The following is a 21509-nucleotide window of genomic DNA, read 5'->3' as shown; positions in this document are numbered from 1 at the left end:
TGACTGGGTATTCACGAAACGTCTCAGTCTCCTCGAATCCCACGAATATATTTCTATTACAAAGAAATTTCAACAAGTACACGCATGTTTAGCCTCGCACGATCGGTATCGTGTTTGTTGGGAATGGTTATGGTTCGATGCAGAGTCCAAAGGTGAAACGGTACTAACTTTCGTCACCATAATGGCGTCGGTGGATTCACGTCATCGATAGACCGAAGGACGTACTAATTAAACTACGAATACCCTATGGAATACGTGCAAGTTTGACCTCGGACAATTGGTATGACCTTCATTGGGAATGGTTATGGTTCGACGCCGAGTCCAAAGGTGAAACGGTACTAACTTTCGTCACCACAATGGTGTCAACAGATTCACGACATCGACAGATCGAAGGGCGTACTAATTAATTATCAAATTCCCTGTATAATATACGCAGATTTGACCTCGGACGGTGAGTAAGATCTTCATTGGAAATGGTTATGGTTCGACGTGGAGTCCAAAGGTGAAACAAACAGTGTCAGCTTTCGTCACCATAATGGCGTCGATGGATGCTCGGAATTAATCGATCGAAGGACAATATTAATTAACCAACGAATGCCCTGTGAAATTCACGCAGGTTTGGTCTCGAAAACTTCGTAGGAACTTGATCGGCAACGGTTATGGTTGGACTCGGAGTCCAAAGGCGAAACGGTTGAGGCGAAAGACAGAACCGGTGCTGGTCCCGGTGGCCACGGTGGCGTCGATGGATTCACGGTAAACGGCATCCTGTTCCGCGTCCGTATCGCCGCGCTCGAATACTCAATTTCCGGCGGAAGCGTTGGGGAATTAACGCGGCGTGCCGAGTTTTGTATAATCGCGTTTTAATTTGATTTTCTTGGAGCGCGCCGCGTGCTTCCTGCGCGCGCCTGCCAATTAGCAGCTCGAACCGTTGCTCGGCCGTCCTCGATCGCGAGATCCTGCGGATCCCGCGACAGCGACGCGACGCCGCGCAGGGGTTGCACGGAAGCGAGAAAAGTCACCGGGTCACCGACCTGCGGCCGATTAAACGAATCGCCGGCAAAGAACAGAGGTGAAACGGTGGCGACAGGTCGATCGGAGGGGAAAAGGCACGCATCGAGAGGGAAAGTGCGGGCAAGCGTCGCGACGCAGCTGCTCACGAAGGGTGTCAATTAGATAACCGCCGATCGTGGCTCCACTCGCGCGTGACCAATTCTCGGGGCTCGTGTCTTTCGAATTATCTCCCGTATTATCTACCCACTCGATATCGCGATTTCTCGTTAACAGTTCTGTGGCCGACGCGGGTGAGAGAAAGATCGGGAGAGAAAGGAACCAAAAGGTATACACAGGGCGAATCTGCGCGTGAGAGTAAGTCGAGAATGGTGGGACTTGGAGTAAATCCACGTACGAGTATGCTCGCGAGATGCAAACGAGAGCAATTTTATTCGGATCCGTGTAAATTTATTCGTGATTATATCCGTGACGCTAGTAGTGACGTGACGTCAATTTGTCGTTTCCTTAAGCACCTAGATGTTGTCAGTGTACTACTAGATACTTAGCCCTTTGTGCTTCTTGCACTTCAGGCATCATTTCGTAAAATTTCGAAGCTCGATATTAATTAATATATCAAATTTAGAACAATGTAACAGTGTACAAGGTATCGAAGTCAAATAATTCTGCATGGTAATTATTATACGATTTCTAATTTACTGCTCAAAAATATCATCAGCCTTGTAGCAGAAAATTTTTCAACTCGTACTCCTCTTTAGCCAAAAAATCGTCGAGTGCAAAGGATTAGATGTCACTACTGAGGATACAGAATCAATTTGACGTCAAGTTACCACTATTCATAAGGAGTCCATTTGACACCAAGTCAACTCTATTGATACGGAGTCAATTTGACTGGAAGCTACTACTATTGTATTGTAAAAATACGGAGTCTATCTGACGTCCATCGCCACTATTGTTAGGAGCCAATTTGACGTATCTACGTCACTATTCTGAAGTTAAGAGTTGCACACCCTGTGACTAAAAGCGAGGAAATCTCTGTCAGTCTATTACGATAAACCTGAATAAAGTGTCAAGAGGAGGATTCTTTCCTGCCTAATAGGAGAAACAAGAAACATCACTCTGTATTTGCATTTTGTCTTTTCGAGAAGATTCGTACTCGCTAAAATTGTTAAAGCGAGACGCAAACGTGAATCCCGACGTACATATCACTTGGACCGTCGAAGTGGTCGGAGTTTGCGAGTCCGTGGAATGGCATCCGGGCACTTCGCGACGCTATTTGCATAATTCGAGCGTAAACGAAAGAGAGAGAGAGAAGGAGAGTGGTCGCGCATTTGGTTTTAATGCTAGCCGAAACGAAGTTGGGCCAGCTGTGAAATACGCATTGCCGCATCTCCGCGAGATTCGCCTTTATGGCTTTCCGCGTTCATCGCGCTTTTCCCTGCTCCGTGATCTCTCCTCGCCTCGTTTCACGCTCCCGCGCCGTTCTCTTCGCTCGTACTCGCTCCTCGCCCCGCCACACTGCCGCGTGGCGAATTTTCAAAGCGCATTATCAACGCGCGGGAACCTCACCAATTGCAGGCTACGTTACCACCTCGAGATATTATCCTGGTAAGGTATGCGGGTCTAGCTGGAAAGGTCAGTTGCTCGTGCGGAGCTAACCGCGATGCGAGACGGCGCTCGCTTTTCGAGAAACGCCGCTTCGATTCAATTTTAGGCAAATCGCGGTGCCCGCCGTTCCTATGTACATCAAACCGTCGTTTATTTGCGATTTTTCGGGTTCTTGGATAGTTGGATTCTTGGATCCTTGGACCCTTGGACCCTTGGATTCTTGGACCCTTGGATTCTTGGATCCTTGGACCCAGTGTCCATAGATTAGTCGAGAAACAAAAGTATAACGAGGTTTGTCACTGGTTTGTTCTGATTTGAAAATGGATGTCATGTTGTTCCGAATTATACTTGAATCGTGGATTCTTGGATTCTAGGCTCCTTGGATTATTGGACCTAGTGTCCATAGGCTAGGCAAGATTGAAAAGTATCGCGAGGTTTATCACTGGTCTGTTCTGGGTTGAAAATTAATGTTATGTTGTCGCGAATAGAAATTGAATCGTGGATTCTTGGATTTTTGGATCCTTGGATTATTGGACCTAGTGTCCATAGGCTAGGCGAGATGGAAAAGTATCGCGGGGTTTATCACTGGTCTGTTCTGTGTTTAAAATGAATGTTATGTTGTCGCGAATAAAAGTTGAATCGTGGATTCTTGGATTATTGGATCTTTGGATCCTTGGATTCTTGGACCTAGTGTCCATAGGCTAGGCAAGATTAAAAAGTATTACGGGAATTGCCACTGGTCTGTTCTGATTTGAAAATGGATGTCATGTTGTTGTGAATTATACTTGAACCGTGGTTTCTTGGATTCGTGGATCCTTGGATACTTGGATTCTTGGACCTAGTGTCCATAGGTTATTCGAGGAAGAAAAGTATTGCGAGATATATCACTGGTCTAGTCTCATTTGAAAATGAATGTCATATTGTCGCGAATCATAGTTAAATTGTGGATTCCTGGATTCTTGGATCCTTGGATTATTGGACCTAGTGTCCATAGGTTAATCGAGGAAGAAAAGTATTGCGAAATATATCACTGGTCTAGTCTCATTTGAAAATGAATGTCATATTGTCGCGAATCATAGTTAAGTCGTGGATTTTTGGATTCTTGGACCTAGCGTTCATAGACGAGTGGAGGAAGACCAACAATCGCGTGGACCATCACTGATCACACCCTCCTTTACCGTCTCAAATCGCATAACACCGAATCATAGATCCCAAAATTCTAAAATTTCCCAATTTCAAATAAAGCAAAAGAACCACCACCTAATTACTACGAAAGCATCAAATTACTAATCGTCCTCTCCTACTCCTACTACTCTTCTGGACTCTTGGACTCGAATTCATACATGGACCGCGGAGAAAAAAGTATCACATGATCTGTGATTAATCTATTCCTCTTTACCGACAAACGTCGCGTTATCGCTAATCTTTCTTCATTCTCGGATTCTTGGACTCGAGTTCACGGACCAGTCGCGGAACACTATCTCGTGATCTGTCAATGAATCGTTCCTCTTTGTCGGCACACGCGTTAAGACACCGCGAATCGTCGTTGATCCACGGATTCTTGGATCCTTGGACCCGAGTCCACGCCGAAGCACACTTTGAGAAGAGATCGACAGCTGCGAGACGTCGATTGGTCCGAGTGATACTCTCGCGTTGGACCAGGATGCGAGAGCTGGATCCAGGCTAAAGGCTTTTGTCTTCGTTCGTGTCGATACGCTTTCGAGACAGAAGAAGGGGATAGATAAGACTAGCAGTTCCAGACTCGGTGAAAATCGCGTCGAACGAGTAGTCACGTATAATACACGCTTCGGAGGCGAGCAGCCACGAAATGCAAATTGCTCGAGCGATTTGCATGCCGGCCTGGCAATGAGTACTTCGGAGATAACGCGCTGTTTAACCAACCGATACGTTCCTGTTTCTTGGTTAAACGAATTCGGTCGAATCAGGTCCGATGGATCATCGGACGAGGAGGAACGGGAGGATGGAATTTTACCATTCGTGGGACGAAAAGGAAAGACAAGAGGAGGGAAACTCGTTGCTGCGATGCCAGAGTCAGGTCCGATTCCTTTCTCCGCATCTTCGTTTCCTTTTAGAGGAACTATCGCGAACCAGTCGAATAAAACCGGTGCAAACGCCTCGGCGATTAGTGAGAATACGTTGAAATAAAATGGTTCCCCGATTTTTCGGTTTTATTATTACTCGACGAGTCCAAGTTGCAAAATTATTCTCCATTTTCGTTAAAAAATCGGCATCCCTTTTGCTAAAAATTAGAATGGCTAACCCACGAGAAAGAGCAAATTGTAAATTGTCCTATTATTATTGCTAATTATTATTAATCCTACTCGGCGATCATTGTATCCATCCTATTATAAGTAATTAAAAATTTGACTATTTCTCGACAATATGGTATCCTCGTACACGACCCTGAACAATTTTTTGGATGCACATGGGTGCGCGCTAGCTCGACGATGCTGACCTCCGATGCATCTATATTTAGACCCCGATTACAGGTCAGTAGTTCTAGTATTAAGCCGTATTTTTCGGTCGAATTCTCGAAACAGGAGAGAATCAAAGTGGAAAAAAAGGTACGTTCGTTCGAATTCCTCGAAACACGCGCGTCGTTCAGGGACGTCTGAAAGATGGTTCATTGGGGGGGTTCCAAGGAACGCGACCACGTGGAGGAACGTAAGTAAACGAATTAATTCGCGCGAATTTCTGTGGTCCTCATCAAATTATCTATTCCCTTAACAAAAATACGTCTCGCAAAAAGGAAAATAGACGGATTTAACAAAAATATAACAGCGAGTCTGTAAGTCGATCTCGGCTGAAATATAAAAGCTCTGTCTCCTATTCAAATATTCTCCCGTTTTCGATCCACGCGAGAATAGATCACCGATAGAAACGCGATTAGACCAATTATACATAAAAATTAACCTTCTTTCTTGAATTCCAGGAAGAAAGTTGATAGCTGGCTCGATCAAGTCCGCGATTCGAGAGGATTCTCAGTGTCGTCCCGTTTGATAAATCGAGAACATTAATTAAAGGTATTAGAGGTAGCATTGTCGGGATGTACTTTTGAGAAACAGCGCGCATTATCTCGAAAGAACGGGTCCTTTTGTTCCGGCCGCCCGAGGGATCTCGATTTTCCCTTTGCTGGCAGCCAAAGAAGCTTCCCAACGCGAAAGTAATTTATACCGATTTAAGCTTTCGCGTGGTTACCAGGCTTGCTTCGAGTTAGCGTGGAAAAGGGAAAAAGTCTTCTCGTTTGCACCCAGACACCGTGATTCGCGGTTAACGTTCCTCCGCGATGGCCAACGGAAGTGCTCGCTGCATCGCGTTCACCCTCGTCATGACAACGTCAAACCCGTCCAAGATTCGTCTATTAAGCACCGCTTAATGACTTCACTGGCGCCAATATCCGATCCCCGTTTTCTTCCTCCACGAGTAATTTCGTCTCGCAACTCGTGGAAAAATTCAGCTGAATATCCAGCTAAATATCGAGCTAAATATCGAGGCAAGATCCAAGTAAGGATTCGAGGTAAAAGCAACTCGATGCTCAGCTTCCCATAAATTTCCGTTAATTCAAATACGATCGAGATCGATCGAAACTGGAATCGGGAATAAGACGAGTATCGAGCGAAGCTGGGAAGCGGGAAAGGCGAGCCGGTACGCGCGCGCGATGGTTCTCCATCATCGACGACGCGGAAAAATCAACGAACCTGATACCCGTCTGCAATTTCGCCGGCAATTAATTAATATTTGCATTCGCTCGGACGTTCGGTTGATGCGCGCTCGCCGAGTGGAAACGGATAGACGCGGTCAATATTTTCCTGCGGATCCAGGAACCTGCGCCTCCGCTTCCCGCGAGCACGGTCGTTCTAGCGGGGTACTTGTACGACCGTACCGCGAGATCCAGGGGAAGAAAACGAGCCGGGATATCGCTTCCGACTGCCCTGATTCGTGGATTACATCGAAAGCGGTTTGAAGCAGTTTGAGAGCGAGCGAGGATCGTCCTCGAGGTTAGAATGGTGAAAATTAGAGTTACGGGGGTGGTTCGAGAGGGGTCTACATCTCGAAGACGCCGAGACAAATGTGGTATATTCAGAGCGTCGTTGGAGGAACCTGCATCTTCTCCGAGCCAATGATCTCTCATATTTTACGGAACGTTTAAGCTTCGAGCGGAAAATTAGATGCGGGAGGTAAAAAGCGCGAGGATGTTACGCGCGTCCTCGTCCCGGATGGTTGGTCGAAGCGAATCACGAGTGAGACGCGTGGACCAACTGCGAGGTTATTAAGCCAACGTTAAAACTCTGCCGAATGTAATTAACGCGCGACGCGGAGTCGCGATTCGATTATCGACTGTGCTTGTTGTGTTCCGATTCGTTACCAGTTCTCTCGGAAAAATCAGCATCGAGAGACCCGATCGTTTGACCAAGCTACGCGTGTCTTCTGTTGTAAAAACGAGTAGCTAAGTAAGAGACCGAGGACTAAGTAAAAGTATAAGACGTAATTGATCGACTCACCACCCTCTTCTTTGGAGGAACCACTTGACGTTCCCTTTTGCAGGTCCGCGGAAGCGGGGAACACGAGTACCAATAGGAACAAAATCATCCAGGCGAACTGCTTCTGCCTGGTCCAGCGGATCGATCTCTCCAGCCTCGAGATCCACCGCACGACGCTGGAGACGTAGCTGCTGGAGGACGCGTCAGGCCTCAACCTGTCGCACTCCGTTATCCTGGAGGTAGCGACAGCGTGGTCCGCGTGAGGGACCAGAGGGCGTCGTTGCTCGCGTCTCGGGGCCCGATCGAAGCGTCCTTCCTCGGCCGTTCCGTCGAGCGTCGAGCAGTTGCGGCTTCTTCCGCGAAGGCGTTCGCAGAGGTCGCAAACGTTGCTTCTGTTTAGGCGACTCGACCAAGAGTGAGAACGCGTGGCGACGCAGCCTGACGAGCAATGGCAGTGACAGGACGCGGAGCTGGCGTCCGCGCTGGTGTCAGCCAGGCATGGGGTGGTGTCGGTTTCGGAAGAACGATCGTTCACGGGGTTGCTCGCGATCGAGAGACGCGACGAGCTCGACTCCTCGATAGCTGACGAGCTACCACCTAGTCTGCGAGTGCACCAGGTCGGCGACTCCATCGCGCTCGGGGGGTTCCTCGTTGACAACGTCCGAGAGACTTCCTCGACGACTGTCATCCCTTCGTGCCGACCTCTATCAGGGTCCTGCAGCCTACGATTCTAGGCAACGACGTTGCACAGCCTCTCCGAGATCTCTGGATGTCTCTTCCTGAACCCTCTCTAGCTAGCACTCAAACGGCTCCAGCGATCTTCATCTTCCTCGAACTCGATCCAGTCTTCTGGCTCTTCTCGGCAACTCGTCGACGATCTCGCGCGCTCTGTTCTCGAAGAAGAATGAAAGAGGCGGTGGACGAAGGTTCGAGGAAGATCGACGAGGCTCAGGACCAGTCGGGGACCCGTTCGGTCGATGGTGGAAGAGACATCTCTTCTCGCGCCGTTGCACAGCTGCCGTAGCTCTATCCCGTGCCGAGGATGAGCCGAATATCAGTCCGTTCTGTCGGAGAAACAACAACGATGGCTTCGCGGGCTGAATGGCGCCATCGATCGCGGCTTCCGAGTCGAACTCGATCACGGTCCGAGCCACAGGTCCTCGCTACCTGTCCCAGACCACGCAGTCGTATTCTCTCTCTCTCCTCTGCAACCTGCTATCCTCGGCTGTGTATCAGGTATCTATCGTTTTCGTCGACATGCGTCCAGTGCCTTCGTCTCTCGTTTCTTCACCGATGTACGCATCGATTAATATCCTGCAATCAGACAATCGTGATACATATATGATACCGGTATGATATATACGCGGAGCATACGCGCGATAACGCATGTCCGTTTAAGTTCCCTAGGACGTTCGATCGAGCAAAGCCGGTGTGGATGATATTTAACCGGAACCAGATGTACTTGACGGACAAAGTAAATACCAGGAAATAAACGATCGCGTGGATTTTACACGGCAGAGCGTCGATATTTAACCCGGAGGCTGCGATGCGATCGGCCGCCGCCCGGATAACGCGTGCCCTTCGTCGCGTTCATCAACCCCGAAGAATTCCCCGCGAGCCAATTTTTCTCCGTCTTCTCCGTACCTGGATCGCGGGTATCCGGGTGTTTTCGAGAAGAGGACCACCGTCGTTCGTCAGCTTTATTCGTAATTCGTTTCGATACGAAATTTATCTTGGCTCGCTTAGTTGCAGCGAACGCGTAAATCGCATGCATCGTTTAACACGGATTACGCGTCACGCCGAGCCGTATAATTTATGCGCGTTCGTGACAGTCACGAGTATAACCGATCACGATTCTTTCATTCAGCGGGAACGAGAAAAATGGAAAATTGCGATACTTCGAGCGGAATAATTCCTCTTCCTCTCTGCTTCGAAAATCATTATGGAAAACGCGAGACGATATTGCGCGAGAGGGAAAAACGAGAGGTTTCTATGCGCTCCTCGACGCGGAATGCGAAAAAGGTCACGCGTTCGGGGGTTGAAAGCTGCGAGGTGTTAAACGGGGGTGCTAAACGCGTTCCTAAATCGTCCAATCGCGTACGATCTCTCGTGAACCAACGCGGGAGGAGGTGAAGAAGGGACGAAGAAAGGGGTGAAGAAGGGGTGAGCGGAAACGCAAAGGGTGGTCGACGTAAGGCTCGCTCCGTGTCGCAATTACGATCGTTTCGGGAAACGACGTAGGACGTTGTTCTGAAAACGGGGTGCAGTAACGTTTCCGCGGATTTTCTAGCAACGACGTTCGCCACTAATGTAAACCACATAATTATCGCGAATAATTGGTAAAAAAGACGGGGGAAAAAGAAGAGAATATTCTGAATTAACCCTTTGACTGCCACGCCGAAATTACGTGTTTCGCTCAGGACGTCACGAGAGTGCACAGCTAGATGCAAGATTTGTTCTAATATTTTATTGATGGATGTTCTAATAAAAATTTTTGATTGTTCAATGGGGCACTTTTTATTTCAAAGTATCTTCTAATTAGCTTTTATACTCAAAATACACTAGTTGTCAATTTTCATTCAATTTTTACAATTATTGTATACAAGTAGCTCAAGCACTCCGGTCAGCTATGACCAACGTGGTGTCACAGGAGAAACCCCGGCAGTCAAAGTGTTAATTGACTTACACCACCTTCGAAATAAATAGTCTGTTGAGATCTTAAAGACACAAGTCGAGACATCTTACACTGAATCTCGATGTTAAAATCTTTTCTGATTACACACTAATGTATAATTGGTACGCGTCAGTCGGTCACCAGCCAAATTCCTTTGTTCAAACGACTCTGTGTCTATGGAATCGTTGTACAGCACACACCGACCGAGTTATCTATTATTAAAGTGTTGCCTCTTTATAATTAGCGTTCCTTTCTTTTCAACTCCGCTGCCATCCCAAATTCTATCATGGTTGTTGCAAGTCAGCTACGCCCATGCAACGACGACGACAGGCCTGTTAGAGGTTGCAGGTGTCGGTTTTGGGGGTCTAAAAGGGCCTGCTGTCCCTCGGAGCTCTTCGCTCTCAGATCAGGAACAGTATAGATACTTTATATATTGTGACACACAGTGGCATTAAGAAAGACTCTAGTATTTCATTTGTATATTGCATAAAGTGCATAAATTTCGCGTATATTAAACCTTTATAAATACAACTGCTGTATAACTGAATACGGTTACTTCCCTGCACGTTAATCATTTGGCTATTTCCTTCACGAAATTCCCTACAATAGTCAATATATTAAAATAGCAGCATAGGGCACTGAATACGCGTGAACGTGTTAAACCTCGTCTTTCATATTCGCATAAGTGTATATATTTCACCTACATTAAACTTTATATATCTATTACTATCCCTGCACGCTGAACGGTTTGATTTCATCCTAGAAATTCCAACGGAGAGGAAAGGGGAAAATTTCTTCTTTCACGAAGCAACGAGGAAGAAGAAGAAGAACAGCGTTCGGGCCCGCGAAATGAAAAGGCCGCGGGTGAGTCACGGAAAACGCGGATGCGTCGAGGCGGGAGAGACGGATGTATCCGAGAAGCCATAAATTCGGTTAAAATTGGAAAGGTGGTCGGATGCGATTCGAGGGCGCGATGGTGTGTGCGTCGGCTGGCAATATTCGCGAGAGAGAGCATCATCGTCGAGGAATGTTCGTTTGCGAAATTCGCAGAGCGGTGCTTTCCGTTACTCGGAGCCCTAACACGGGCCCTTCTCGCTGCGCAGCCACCCACTCCGCCACCCACACCGTCACCCACACCGCGGGTTACCCGACCCCTCTACTCTCCCTCGCAGTGGATCCCGCGATCTGCAACGATCCGCGGATCCCGCGGCCAGAGGGACAAAGATACACCTCGGTCTCGTTGCTACACCTAGCCACCTACCTACCTAGCTACCTACTAGAGAGGCACGAGGAGAACCTAGTTTACTTTTACTTTTGCAACGGTTTCTGGTCTGAAACTCAGCCGCCCGGCTGGTACGAGCGGGCATCGTTAGTTTAGAAGCGAGACGCAACGCTCGCTCCAAGTGGAATACTTAACGAGTTGGCTACCGAGCTAGCCACGTACTACTCCGTTCTAAGAATAGAGGAGCATACTTCAATGAACACGTCATCCATCGTCATTCATCGCGGCGAATTCAGGCCATCGGGCTTCGATCACGCTCGTTTCCCCTTTCGCCATTTCGGCGTCCCGCGCGCGGAAAACGCGCCGCGGATTCCGCGCTCCTCCGAGCCTCGCGACTGGAGCAGACGGGCTAATATTAGTTCCACTGGCCCGTGAAATCGTCGCTCTGTTTTCCCGACGTCGGTCCTCGGCTATATCGGAACCGGGCTTCTCTCTCGTCCTCGAGTCGAGTGCCGGAGCTCGTAAATTGATAATCGACCCGGGTTCGTCCATCTTCTACACAGCTATCCCGATGGTACGAGAGGAAAATTTCGATCGTCTCCCAGGATTCCGTGTCGCGATGGGCCCAGGGTTTCGCGAGTCACCGCTCGTTCGCCAGTGGCCGACCAACGCGGCGTTTTCTACTTTCCACCGGACCCGCCTCGAATGCCCATTCACCGCGAGCTGTTCTCACGATCTCGGATAATTGTCTACGGGCGATCGTGCAGAACGAACGGTAGCGGCGTCCTCTTTGCGTAAATTAGGCAGACGGGAAACGCGAACCAGACACGCATCCAACGAGATCCGCGTTCAACCCTCTCCCCGGTCAGCGGACAGGGCTTCTTTTCCCAAAGCGGATTTCCAATTTTCCCTCTGTTGAAAATAAGATACAACTTAACATGTTGAACGCCCAGAATAAACCGGTGGAGTTTCTCCCAGGGCCCAAATCCGAGACTCGGAGTGTAAACAGCGCGATTAGGAAGAACGACACAATGCAATGTGTCGTTAAAATGTAACCACAATCGTCAATCTATTAGAAGGATGTGCGTTCGGTGCTATGCAAAACAGAGGCAAATTCGCGAACGCCAGGATGCAGAAAAAAATGTGCATAAGACTACAACGTATTGTCCTGAGTGTCCACAGTTACCTCAATTATGTTTAAGATGTTTTAACGAATACCACCATAACTAATAAAATGTTATAATATTTTAAAAACAAATTTAAATATAAGTATATTTTTAATGTTTCTTTTTGTTTACTTTAGTTTGTTGTTACTTTCTGTTGTCTATACTAGTCATAATTGTGTTACAAATAAAATTACTATAAATTACTTCAAAAATCCTGTGTTAATTGCACGAAAAATAGTGTCACCCGTTTACGGGGCCCCCTGTGGAAACATAGCCGTCACCCATATTTGGCGTGGCCTTCAACGTCTTAACGTATCGAATGTACAAAAGTTAATCTATCAGGAGAAATAGATATATAGCGACCCATCATTCTCGTCCTCGCCACTAGATGAATTCCTTGTAATTGTTTTCCGTCGATAGAAAAACTTTTCAATTCCTACATATATAACTTCCCGACCTTCCAATAGTATCCCAGTGTCTAAGGCAGGGCCTATTAGGGTTGCCTTACCGATGAGTCCGCTAGCAGTCCCGGGACCAAACGCATCCCTTCCTTTTCCTATCGTCCCTGCTTCAAATTTCAATGAAATTTGAAAAACCGATCTTAATTAATATATCACATTTAAAATTACCCAATGATACGTGGGACGTCGAAATAAAATAATTCTACGTCTTAATTTGTATACGATTCCTTATTCACCGCTTTAAAAATATCCTCGACTTTATGACAGAAAGTCTTTGAAACGCTATTTTTCCGCAACGAGAAAATCGCCGAGTGCAGAGGGTTAAACTTAATATTCGTGTTTGATAATCTTTGTAATTAAATAAAGAATCGTTCTTATTGTTATTAAAATTTCATCGACCACTTATTATGGCAAAATTCAATAATGAAGTAAACTCTATATTCCAGGGGTGTGAGAGCGATCCCTTCCCCCTGTGTTCTGTCTTTTGTCACCAGTCTTCTGAAGACGACTTTTGACCTGCGAGGCCCTAAACAGGCCAATTCTAACCATTCGCCCGTTCAATAAAGATCTATACAGTTTTTCACAGTTTTCCACTGACTACTATTCCTTTGCGTTATAATCCCTTTAACACCACTAACATAGTTGCCATTATAATAATACATTTTCTTGAACCGTATGACTAAATCTACAACCCTGCAAAATTTCGATTAAATCAATGACCCGAAGGACTTGCAGTCTCCTTGCAAATCAAACTTCTGATTTTTCCACGAGGATTCAATATTTCGCTTCGTATTTCGTTTCCCCCGGCAATTCTCTCACATCGGTGAGAAAACAGAAGCGAACGGGTGATTCGGCCAGGTGAGCAGTAGTCGCAGCCTTAAGGACCTACCTAGCAGCCCGGATCCGCGTAATCTCGCGTGTTACTCGCCCGTTGCTCGCGCGGAACGCGATCGCGTGGCGCCAGCGCAGCGGTGCGAACGCTCGCGCATAATCGGGAAACCGCTTCAGGAGGAATCGGAGCAGCTGGGAAAACAAGACGACTGCGTTACGGACGCGTGCTTGCGAAACACCGTTCTGGTTACCATGACACTCGGGTTAAGTAACGTGATTCGATTGAAGGTGCATTTTTCTCGCTAACGAGCGATAATTGATTTATCGCGTATGAAGGGGTCAGCCGGGCCGTATACGCGGCAACACGCGCCCTGGTACCGAGCGATCCGCTCGATTAAATCTCCGCCGTCCCGTCCGCTCCGCGCGCGTCGCGCTCCTCGCGGCTCCGTGCGACCAGACGCGCGCCGACGGCGATCCACTCGCCGGGCCCCGACCGATCGTTAAATCCTCCACTTAAAATCGATCGATGCCCCGGCGCCGAATTTTTCCTCCGCGACGTGCAGGGTTCCGCGGGCCAGGGCCACGCAGCATCGCGGGACCCGTCTCTGACACGACGTTAACGCCACTCGTCCCTGCTTTACGCTCCTCGTTTCGACCCGGCATCGCCTACCCCTTCGACTTTGTATTCTTACGACCGTCGTATTTCTTCCTCGCGACAACCAAATCTACCGAGTGTCCTCGAAATTGCAACCAACGACCGCCATCTTGAAAGAACGATCCTCGGTTTCGGTCGAAAGCTCGCCACGGAATGCGGATTGACACGATCTCGAGGAACCACGTCGGTGGCACAAGTTGCCAATTAGTTATCGGCTATGACTACTCGGGAACTCGATTGGCGTTTCAAGCAGGTAACTATCCGGTCCTCGGATCAGGGAGATCAGCGAGGACGACGGGCGTCGGGAGGCAGGCAAACTGGATCGGCAGACTAGTCGCATAAAGTGAATTTTCGAATCGCCAACTGCGGCTCTTCGTGGGTACCCGAGGAATGCGAGAGGATCTCGAAATGGTCGAGAAGAAGTCGAAATTTGGAGTAAGGGGAGGAAAGTATCGTGACACTGAGTGGGCTGCCATACAATGTATGCATCCGGCCGTTCGCGTTGCGCGAAATGGTTTTTCGGTGCAGGGAATAAAACGAAGACTAACGTGTCCCGAAATATATAGCTCCTTGTACGTTTATACGTTCCAATTCCGCAGCTGACTGGGAGAAATCTCCCTAACCTTAGCCTATATACCGGGTGGCGCGATGTTTAGTCTGGATCACGATCTGTGCACCTGTTGTAGGCTACCTGAGAACGTTTACGCGTCTATTCATTATTCGGATCGACGTTTACGAGACTGACTCCGTTGCCAAGATCTATGCTTATCTGAACTCGTTATGCGACTATGTGGCGATTTTAGATAGACGACCGATTATTGACTTTTATATTTCGCGATGTGTGCTAGTTATCTGTGTCGTACGAATTTATTTAGTAGTGACGTACTGATGTCAGTTTAACGCGTTGACAGCTACTAGAGAACAATAATTCGCGCGATTTCTTTTTTGATATATTGTGACAGGACAAATAACAGGTGCCACTTGTCTAAGACTTCTATCTTGGCGTCAGAGTTACAGAAAATGACGCGAGGTGAAGGATATAAGGATAATGAGATATCCTTAAAATATAGGACCATTTTTCTTCACAATTTGCAGTTGCATTCAGACAGCAAAGCAACGAGCAACGTACACACTCCAAGACCCTTTTGCTCACTTGCTTCGTATCATTACCTTGCCCTATACGCGATCCTATCCACTATGCTAGTCTCATTATTAACCCCCGAATAGCCAATCATAGATGAGCGACGAGGGTTAATAAATATGTCTTCATTACAAATAAATCTGAACGCGATAACTCGTCAAAGCCTAGTTGCTAATGTATCCGACATATCGAATCGTCATTCCCCCATACCTATATTTTGCATAGGACCATAGACCTTCAACCCGTCTGCGTAAACAAATAAGGCAAAACTCTGTCAATGTTTATGTCCACATAGACGCACGCACACGCGCGAACGCTTGCCCCAAGCACGGCGCGCAAGGAACTAGAAAACAACTCGATTGTACTCGAAACACGTTCCACGTTGTTCTCTATTATCGATCGTTGTACAACATCCGACCGCGTGGGAAAACGCAGGGCTGGGTCCTCCGGGAAACGACCGGCTCGCTGGAACAAACTCGTACGACTCGTATTATATCTGGCCGGGCTTGGAAAAGGGGTTGGCCATCCAAGGCACGCATAATCACGGAACCCGTCACGGCGTCGAAACGCGGCCTCTGTCCCACGGGCCGGCCCCGACCACGCTTCTTAATCACGCTTTTATTCGCCGGCAAAGGAAAAACCCGCACGCGGAACGCGCGCCATTAACGCCGACGAACACGTCGCGAACAAACGCTCGTCTTCGCGAATGCTGTTTGCCTTTCCACCGGCTGACAGCCGAAATATTCGCGAGGGATGCAAATACAGGCACGCCGACAAGATGTCGCACGTCCACCCTGCTATTTGGCCGCCGTCGCACGTCCACCCCGCTATTTGGCCATCGTCGCACGTCCACCCCGCTATTTGGCCGCCACCGCGGACAAACGCCGCATGTATTCTTCGATCCCCGACGCTGGATCGTAATTTGACATAATTTTGCCTCGTTTACGTATTAAACGTCACATGGTGGTAATTTCTCTATTAAGATCTCCGGATTCCTCGAGCGGAAGTGCGAATGATTCTTGCGAACAACGTCATCGGGTATTTGTTACTCGGTGACTGATACTTCGAAGAAAACGTTTTAACCCTCTGGATGCTAACGGTGAACGTAGTCACTCAACGTCTGACACTCGCTGCGTACTAACGACGAGTGAAGTCATCCGACGTCTCGTGTCCGAGGTGTGTGCTAACGGTGATTGTAATCAATCAGAGTTTGACGGTTATCAACGGCGATTTCAATCGCGAAAATTTATCAGATTTTTGGCGAGATAGGTTATCTCGGACGAATAATGATGTTTTATGCACGGTGGCAAAAGTGTCACTGTCACGCGTTTGTATTGATTGTCTTTGGCATTGGGGATTCGATGCTCGTTGATCATTAATGAATTAATATCTCTTTCCTCTTCGTCCCCTTAAAAGAATAGCCTCGTAGTAATCTCTACGCTCGATCTTACGGTAATTCGACCGTGGTACGTTAAATGTCAAAGAGAAGTGGTCTGCCAAGAGGTCAAACGTATATACGAAATTCGAGGTTAGTTAAAATTTCCAATTTGGAAATCGGAAAATCGGTGTTTCCAACGTCCCGGTAGCATGACGAATAGTGGAAGACCTTAAAGACCACCCCTTCCAGTCGGTCTCCCCACGTTGTCGATTACACGTTGGAAAAACATTTCGTTGGGATTAGCCGTAGCGGAAACGGGCGATCTGCCGCGCTTTTGATCGGATCGGTGCGTCGCGATGCAGGGATCCCGCGGCCACGTACCTGTGTGCGTGCACCCGGCGCGTAGTCGGTGCATCGAGTGAAACGGAGAACGAGGAAGATGGATACATCGTTGGTCGCAGCGATGCGCTGGAGTGGGGGGTCGGCGAGGCAGAGTCGGGCGGCTGGAGGGGGAAGCGCGAGAGCGGCGTGGGGGTGGGGATAGGGGAAGGCGATCGACTCGCCGACGAGGCGGCGAGGGACGGAGTGGGGCGCGGTGGCAAAGCGGGGTCGACGCGAGGGCACGGGGGTTGCACGGACTGAAAGGGGGAGGCAGTAGGCCGCAGGCTTCATTCACCACGCGGCTACGTTCTACTATGAAGTGTTTGTGTTCGCGTTTGCCGGTCCGTCGACACCGACCGTCCGACCTCCGTTTATCTCTCCCTCTCTCGCACCCGGCGCTTGCTCTCTCTCCTCTCTCTCTCTCTCTCTCTCTCCGTCGCTCGCCTTTGCGTATCACCTGTCACGCGCTCCGAACCGGAGACGAGGCTTCGTCTACGGTGGCGAGCTTCCCCCGCTCCAGAGAACGCGTATTTTCTTTATCGTTCCGAAACTCCGATATTATTATTACGCGTGTCTCGTTGGGGAATCCTCGAGGATCTCGCGATCGGGAATGTGATCCACGACGGCGAGGGCATTTAAAGCCGCGAATTCCATCGGCTGGTGTTCCGTAAAAATAGAAGTCGTCTAGGGTATCGGTTCAATGCACCGAAAACACGGTGCCCCGTACCGAATCGCAGCCGCGAAAGGAAGCGACAGGAGTAGAAGGAGAGGGGGAACAGGAAGGAGAAGAAGAGGAAGAAGGAGCGGTGCGTAGAAGAGAAAGAGGGGGCGATGGTGGAATTAGACGCAGGCCACGGGGTTCTCTTTCTTTCGAGCGCTACTACGTCGCATCGACTCCTCGACAGCGTCTTTTTCCAACGGCTCGATGCGTGGCTGGCTATTCGCGCACGACGGGCCGCGTCACGGCCGACTCTGAATGGCAGGGAAAAGACGGTCGATACTCTTTCTTCGTCGCGGAACGCGTTCCTCGCTTCACCCCTCTACCGTTCCGCGGGATTTCTTCTCGCGTATCGGTCCGAGACCCCTTCCTCGATTTAACGAGTCGAACCCTTGACCAATCGCCGGCGACGGCGTAGTAAGTGCACGGTACGTGCTACGCGCTGCATTCATGCGTTACCGCGTGCGTCGCGGCCGGGGTGTAGCACCGCGAGACACCGCGAGACACCACGAGACGCCACGACGATCGCGGCACGCTCTAGTCGCGTGTCGATTGCGTCCCTCCTAGTCTCTTCTTTTTTCCACCACTCGTCTCGTTTCGTCTGGCTCCGCTTCTCTCGCGGACTCCGCATTCGTGCACGCCGCTCCGGTCTATCTTGGAACGCAGCCGCGCTGCACACACCGACCCGTCTTCCTCGCCGTCGCACTATTTGCTTCGTTTGCCGATCCTCGCCGACTAGCGCGCGCGCTCTCTCGCTTTCTTCCACGTTTTTCGCGCCGCCTCGCCGCCTTCTCGTCTCCGCCGCTTCCTTTTCCAACGAAAACGAACGTATACCTACGCGCGCTGGATACGGAGAAGAAAGGCGAGACGCGTGGATCTCGAGAGTAAAATTTCGTGAAATTTTTCTACGTTGCATCGTAATCCGTTTCTACGCTCTTTTTTCTGCCGTGGAAAAATTGGAATCGCGTCGACGAGGGTTACGTTTCGTAGGAGACGAGTGACCGAATGAGGAAAGCGCGTCAGAGAGAGATACTTTTATTACGACTCGGTTGTTTTGAAAGCCAGAGTGCCGCGGGCGATAAAGGCGAAGCGTAATGAGATATAATGCCAGCCTCGAGTGGCGACAAACACGACCTCTCTATCGCTGTGCAAATAAAATTACGCCTTCTACGAAGGTGCGCGTGCGAAGAGGAACGCACGCGCTCTCCCGCCCCGAGTCCTCCCTTCGTCGAATTCCTCGCCCGCCCAGCGTCCATTATCTCGTCGAATCTTCCGCTTCCAATGCCCTCCGATGCCGGTTGCGAGTATCGACCGACTAACCAAAAACTCTCAACTTGCCATATCTCCCGCAACGACACCTGTTCGCGACGACACCTATTCCAGTCTCGACGCGGAGAAATACAGAGAGAAAGAGAAAGGGACGATGGAGGATTCGGCACCATCCAGGTGCACAAACGAAAAGAAGAAATCCTTCGAGCGTGGCGAGGTCGAAAGCCGTCGAAACCCGTCGAACCCCGTCGAAGGATCGATACCCGCGGCATGTCCTTGTGCACGGGAAAACGCAACGAGGTCGAGTAATTTTCGATACCGACGAGGCAGAGGCAGAGGCAGAGGCGGTGGTCGTCGCGGTCTCGGTGCGCGGCATGGTTTCGAAATTTCCAGACAGCTCTAAAGCGATACACGATATCCCGGTGCGTTGTCAATTCGAGCATCCGCGCGGACCGTGAACCGTGGAACGCGCCATTCCTCGCGTCCACGCCGCCTCGCTCGTTCAATGAACTCCCTGGCCGCTGTGGCGGCAGCGTGGCGCGGTGCGGCGCATCCGAAAGTTGCGCGATGCCACGTGAGAACCACTGGAACCGTGCGAAGCCGCCGACTCGAGGCGACTCGGCCGCGGTCGGCCGCGGTCGGCTGCCTCCGCCGCGTTTCGGCGAATTTCGGCTCGCTGACAGCAGTGCTCCGTTGCGGGAAGAATTCGAACGTCGCGTTCGTCGAGCGCGTGGCGCGCGCACGATCCTCGCCGGACGAGACAGACGAATAAATTAATTGCAATTTATACGGTCCCGGTACCGGCGACCGCGATGCAAATTCCAGGCTAGCCGGGGCTCTCTGCAGTCGTCTCGCCGATTGCCCCTACAACGCCGTTACATCCGCGGTGTGTCAGCGTGGATAGGTTATATTCTACGAACCGGAGAAGGAAATCCACCACGATACCTAACCGTGCGCCGCTTCGTCGCGTCTCATTCGTCGCCTCTTCCCCCCACTCCTTCGTCCTCGGGAATTTTCGTCGCGAGAGCGAGGTTCGGTGGAACGCTCGGGTAACGTCCGTTGCGTTCGACGATGAAAAAGCCGCATTCCCCGTATCGCTGCGCGACGACAGATTCGATCAGGTGGATGCGAAGCGAGTGCATTGAGAGTCACTGACGTGTAAGGGTGGCTGAGTGAACCAGGGCGTGGGTGGATTATGCGGGTGGTGGGAGAGCAGCAGGCGGGAGAAGCGAGGAAGTATGATACTACGCCGCAGTGTAAGGGGTGGTCGATCGATGCCGACCAAAACATTGCCACATGCCTAGCCAGCGCGAACGCTCTTCGACGCGTTCCGTAACCCAATTGTTCGCCTAGAATACGTTTTCTAAACGCGATTACGTGCACCGTGTCAGCGGTGGGCTCATTCGCACCTGCAGACCCCGTTAAACGATCTTTGGAATGGAAAAAAGCCGTTTACGTCTGCGCAGGGTTTCGTTCCCCGAATTTTCGCCTATTCTCGTGTCTTCGGACTCGTTGCATCGTCCCAAAGCGAAGGAACGCTTCGAAAATAACGACAAATTATTCAATTAACCGATTAACCGCTTTTCGATTCTCCGATAATATTTCCGCGTTCGACCGTCTCGCCGCGACCGCCATTTCGCCTCGCTGGTCCGTCCGACTGCGCCGATCACGTGACACCCTACGACGTAGTACCGACTAGAAACGAGTATCGCGAAGGAACGTGGCGCACCTGTCGCCAAAACAACCCCTTCCATCGGCCGTCTAGCCGGGCCTTAGCCTCACCGAACTCGACGAATTCGATAACGCTGCTGCTTAACTCCGTGACACGGAAAATTACGACGAGTGCAAAAGAACTGCGCGCGTTTCGACAGCTACCACGTGCTCGCTCGCGTCAATAGGGGACGATTAAAGAATCGTAGCGTCGAGCTTACGTAACCCGGTATCGACTGGATCGCGTTATTGTATCGACACGTGTCAAGGCGACGCTTGAAACAATATCCGGATAATGGAGAACGTTCTTAACATCCAGTGACCACGGAAACTCGCTGTCGCGCGTACGAAACGCAACGAGCATCCAAACGACCACCATAACGAAGCTTCATGGAATTTCGCCTACGGTATACCATCGTTCTCGGAAGGATTTTGCCAAATTGTCGCACCAATTAATACGTACCTACCGCGAGTACCGCGGTGAACTACAAAGTTATCTCGCTCTCGCTTGGCGTTATCGAGTGGTGGTGTCGATTTTTCAGTAACGGGCGCGATAGATTTCCCATGAAAAACGATAACCGCGTCACGGTTTCTCCGCGTGAAATTCGTGAACGCCAGATAGCGGGTACTACACGCGGAATCGAAGAATTGGCTACTGTTTCCGCGAGCAGATTTTCTGTGAAAAATTCGAAACGTAGACGGTCTCAGAATTATGATCGCGTGCACCGTTTTTTGATGATTAACAATTTTAACTCGAAACCGTGTGATGCTCACCTGCGCTGATA

The 21509-nt window shown here is 49.7% G+C and overlaps 1 protein-coding gene across 1 annotated transcript in view; it reads right to left on the bottom strand.

Moving 5' to 3' along the window:
- The window catches only part of InR-2 (insulin-like receptor-like), a 66263-nt gene extending 58421 nt beyond the window's left edge, over positions 1-7842 (bottom strand). The window contains exon 1 of the mRNA XM_017899138.1: positions 7140-7842. Coding sequence (XP_017754627.1) covers positions 7140-7749 — 610 coding nt within the window. The 5' untranslated portion in view covers positions 7750-7842. The remainder of the gene's footprint in view (positions 1-7139) is intronic.
- Positions 7843-21509: the final 13667 nt, after the last annotated feature.

This window comes from Eufriesea mexicana, unplaced genomic scaffold (assembly GCF_001483705.2).
Source record: "Eufriesea mexicana isolate 0111107269 unplaced genomic scaffold, ASM148370v2 scaffold4744748147, whole genome shotgun sequence".
Classification (NCBI taxonomy): domain Eukaryota; kingdom Metazoa; phylum Arthropoda; class Insecta; order Hymenoptera; family Apidae; genus Eufriesea; species Eufriesea mexicana.
This window is presented reverse-complemented; position numbering and strand designations above follow the sequence as displayed.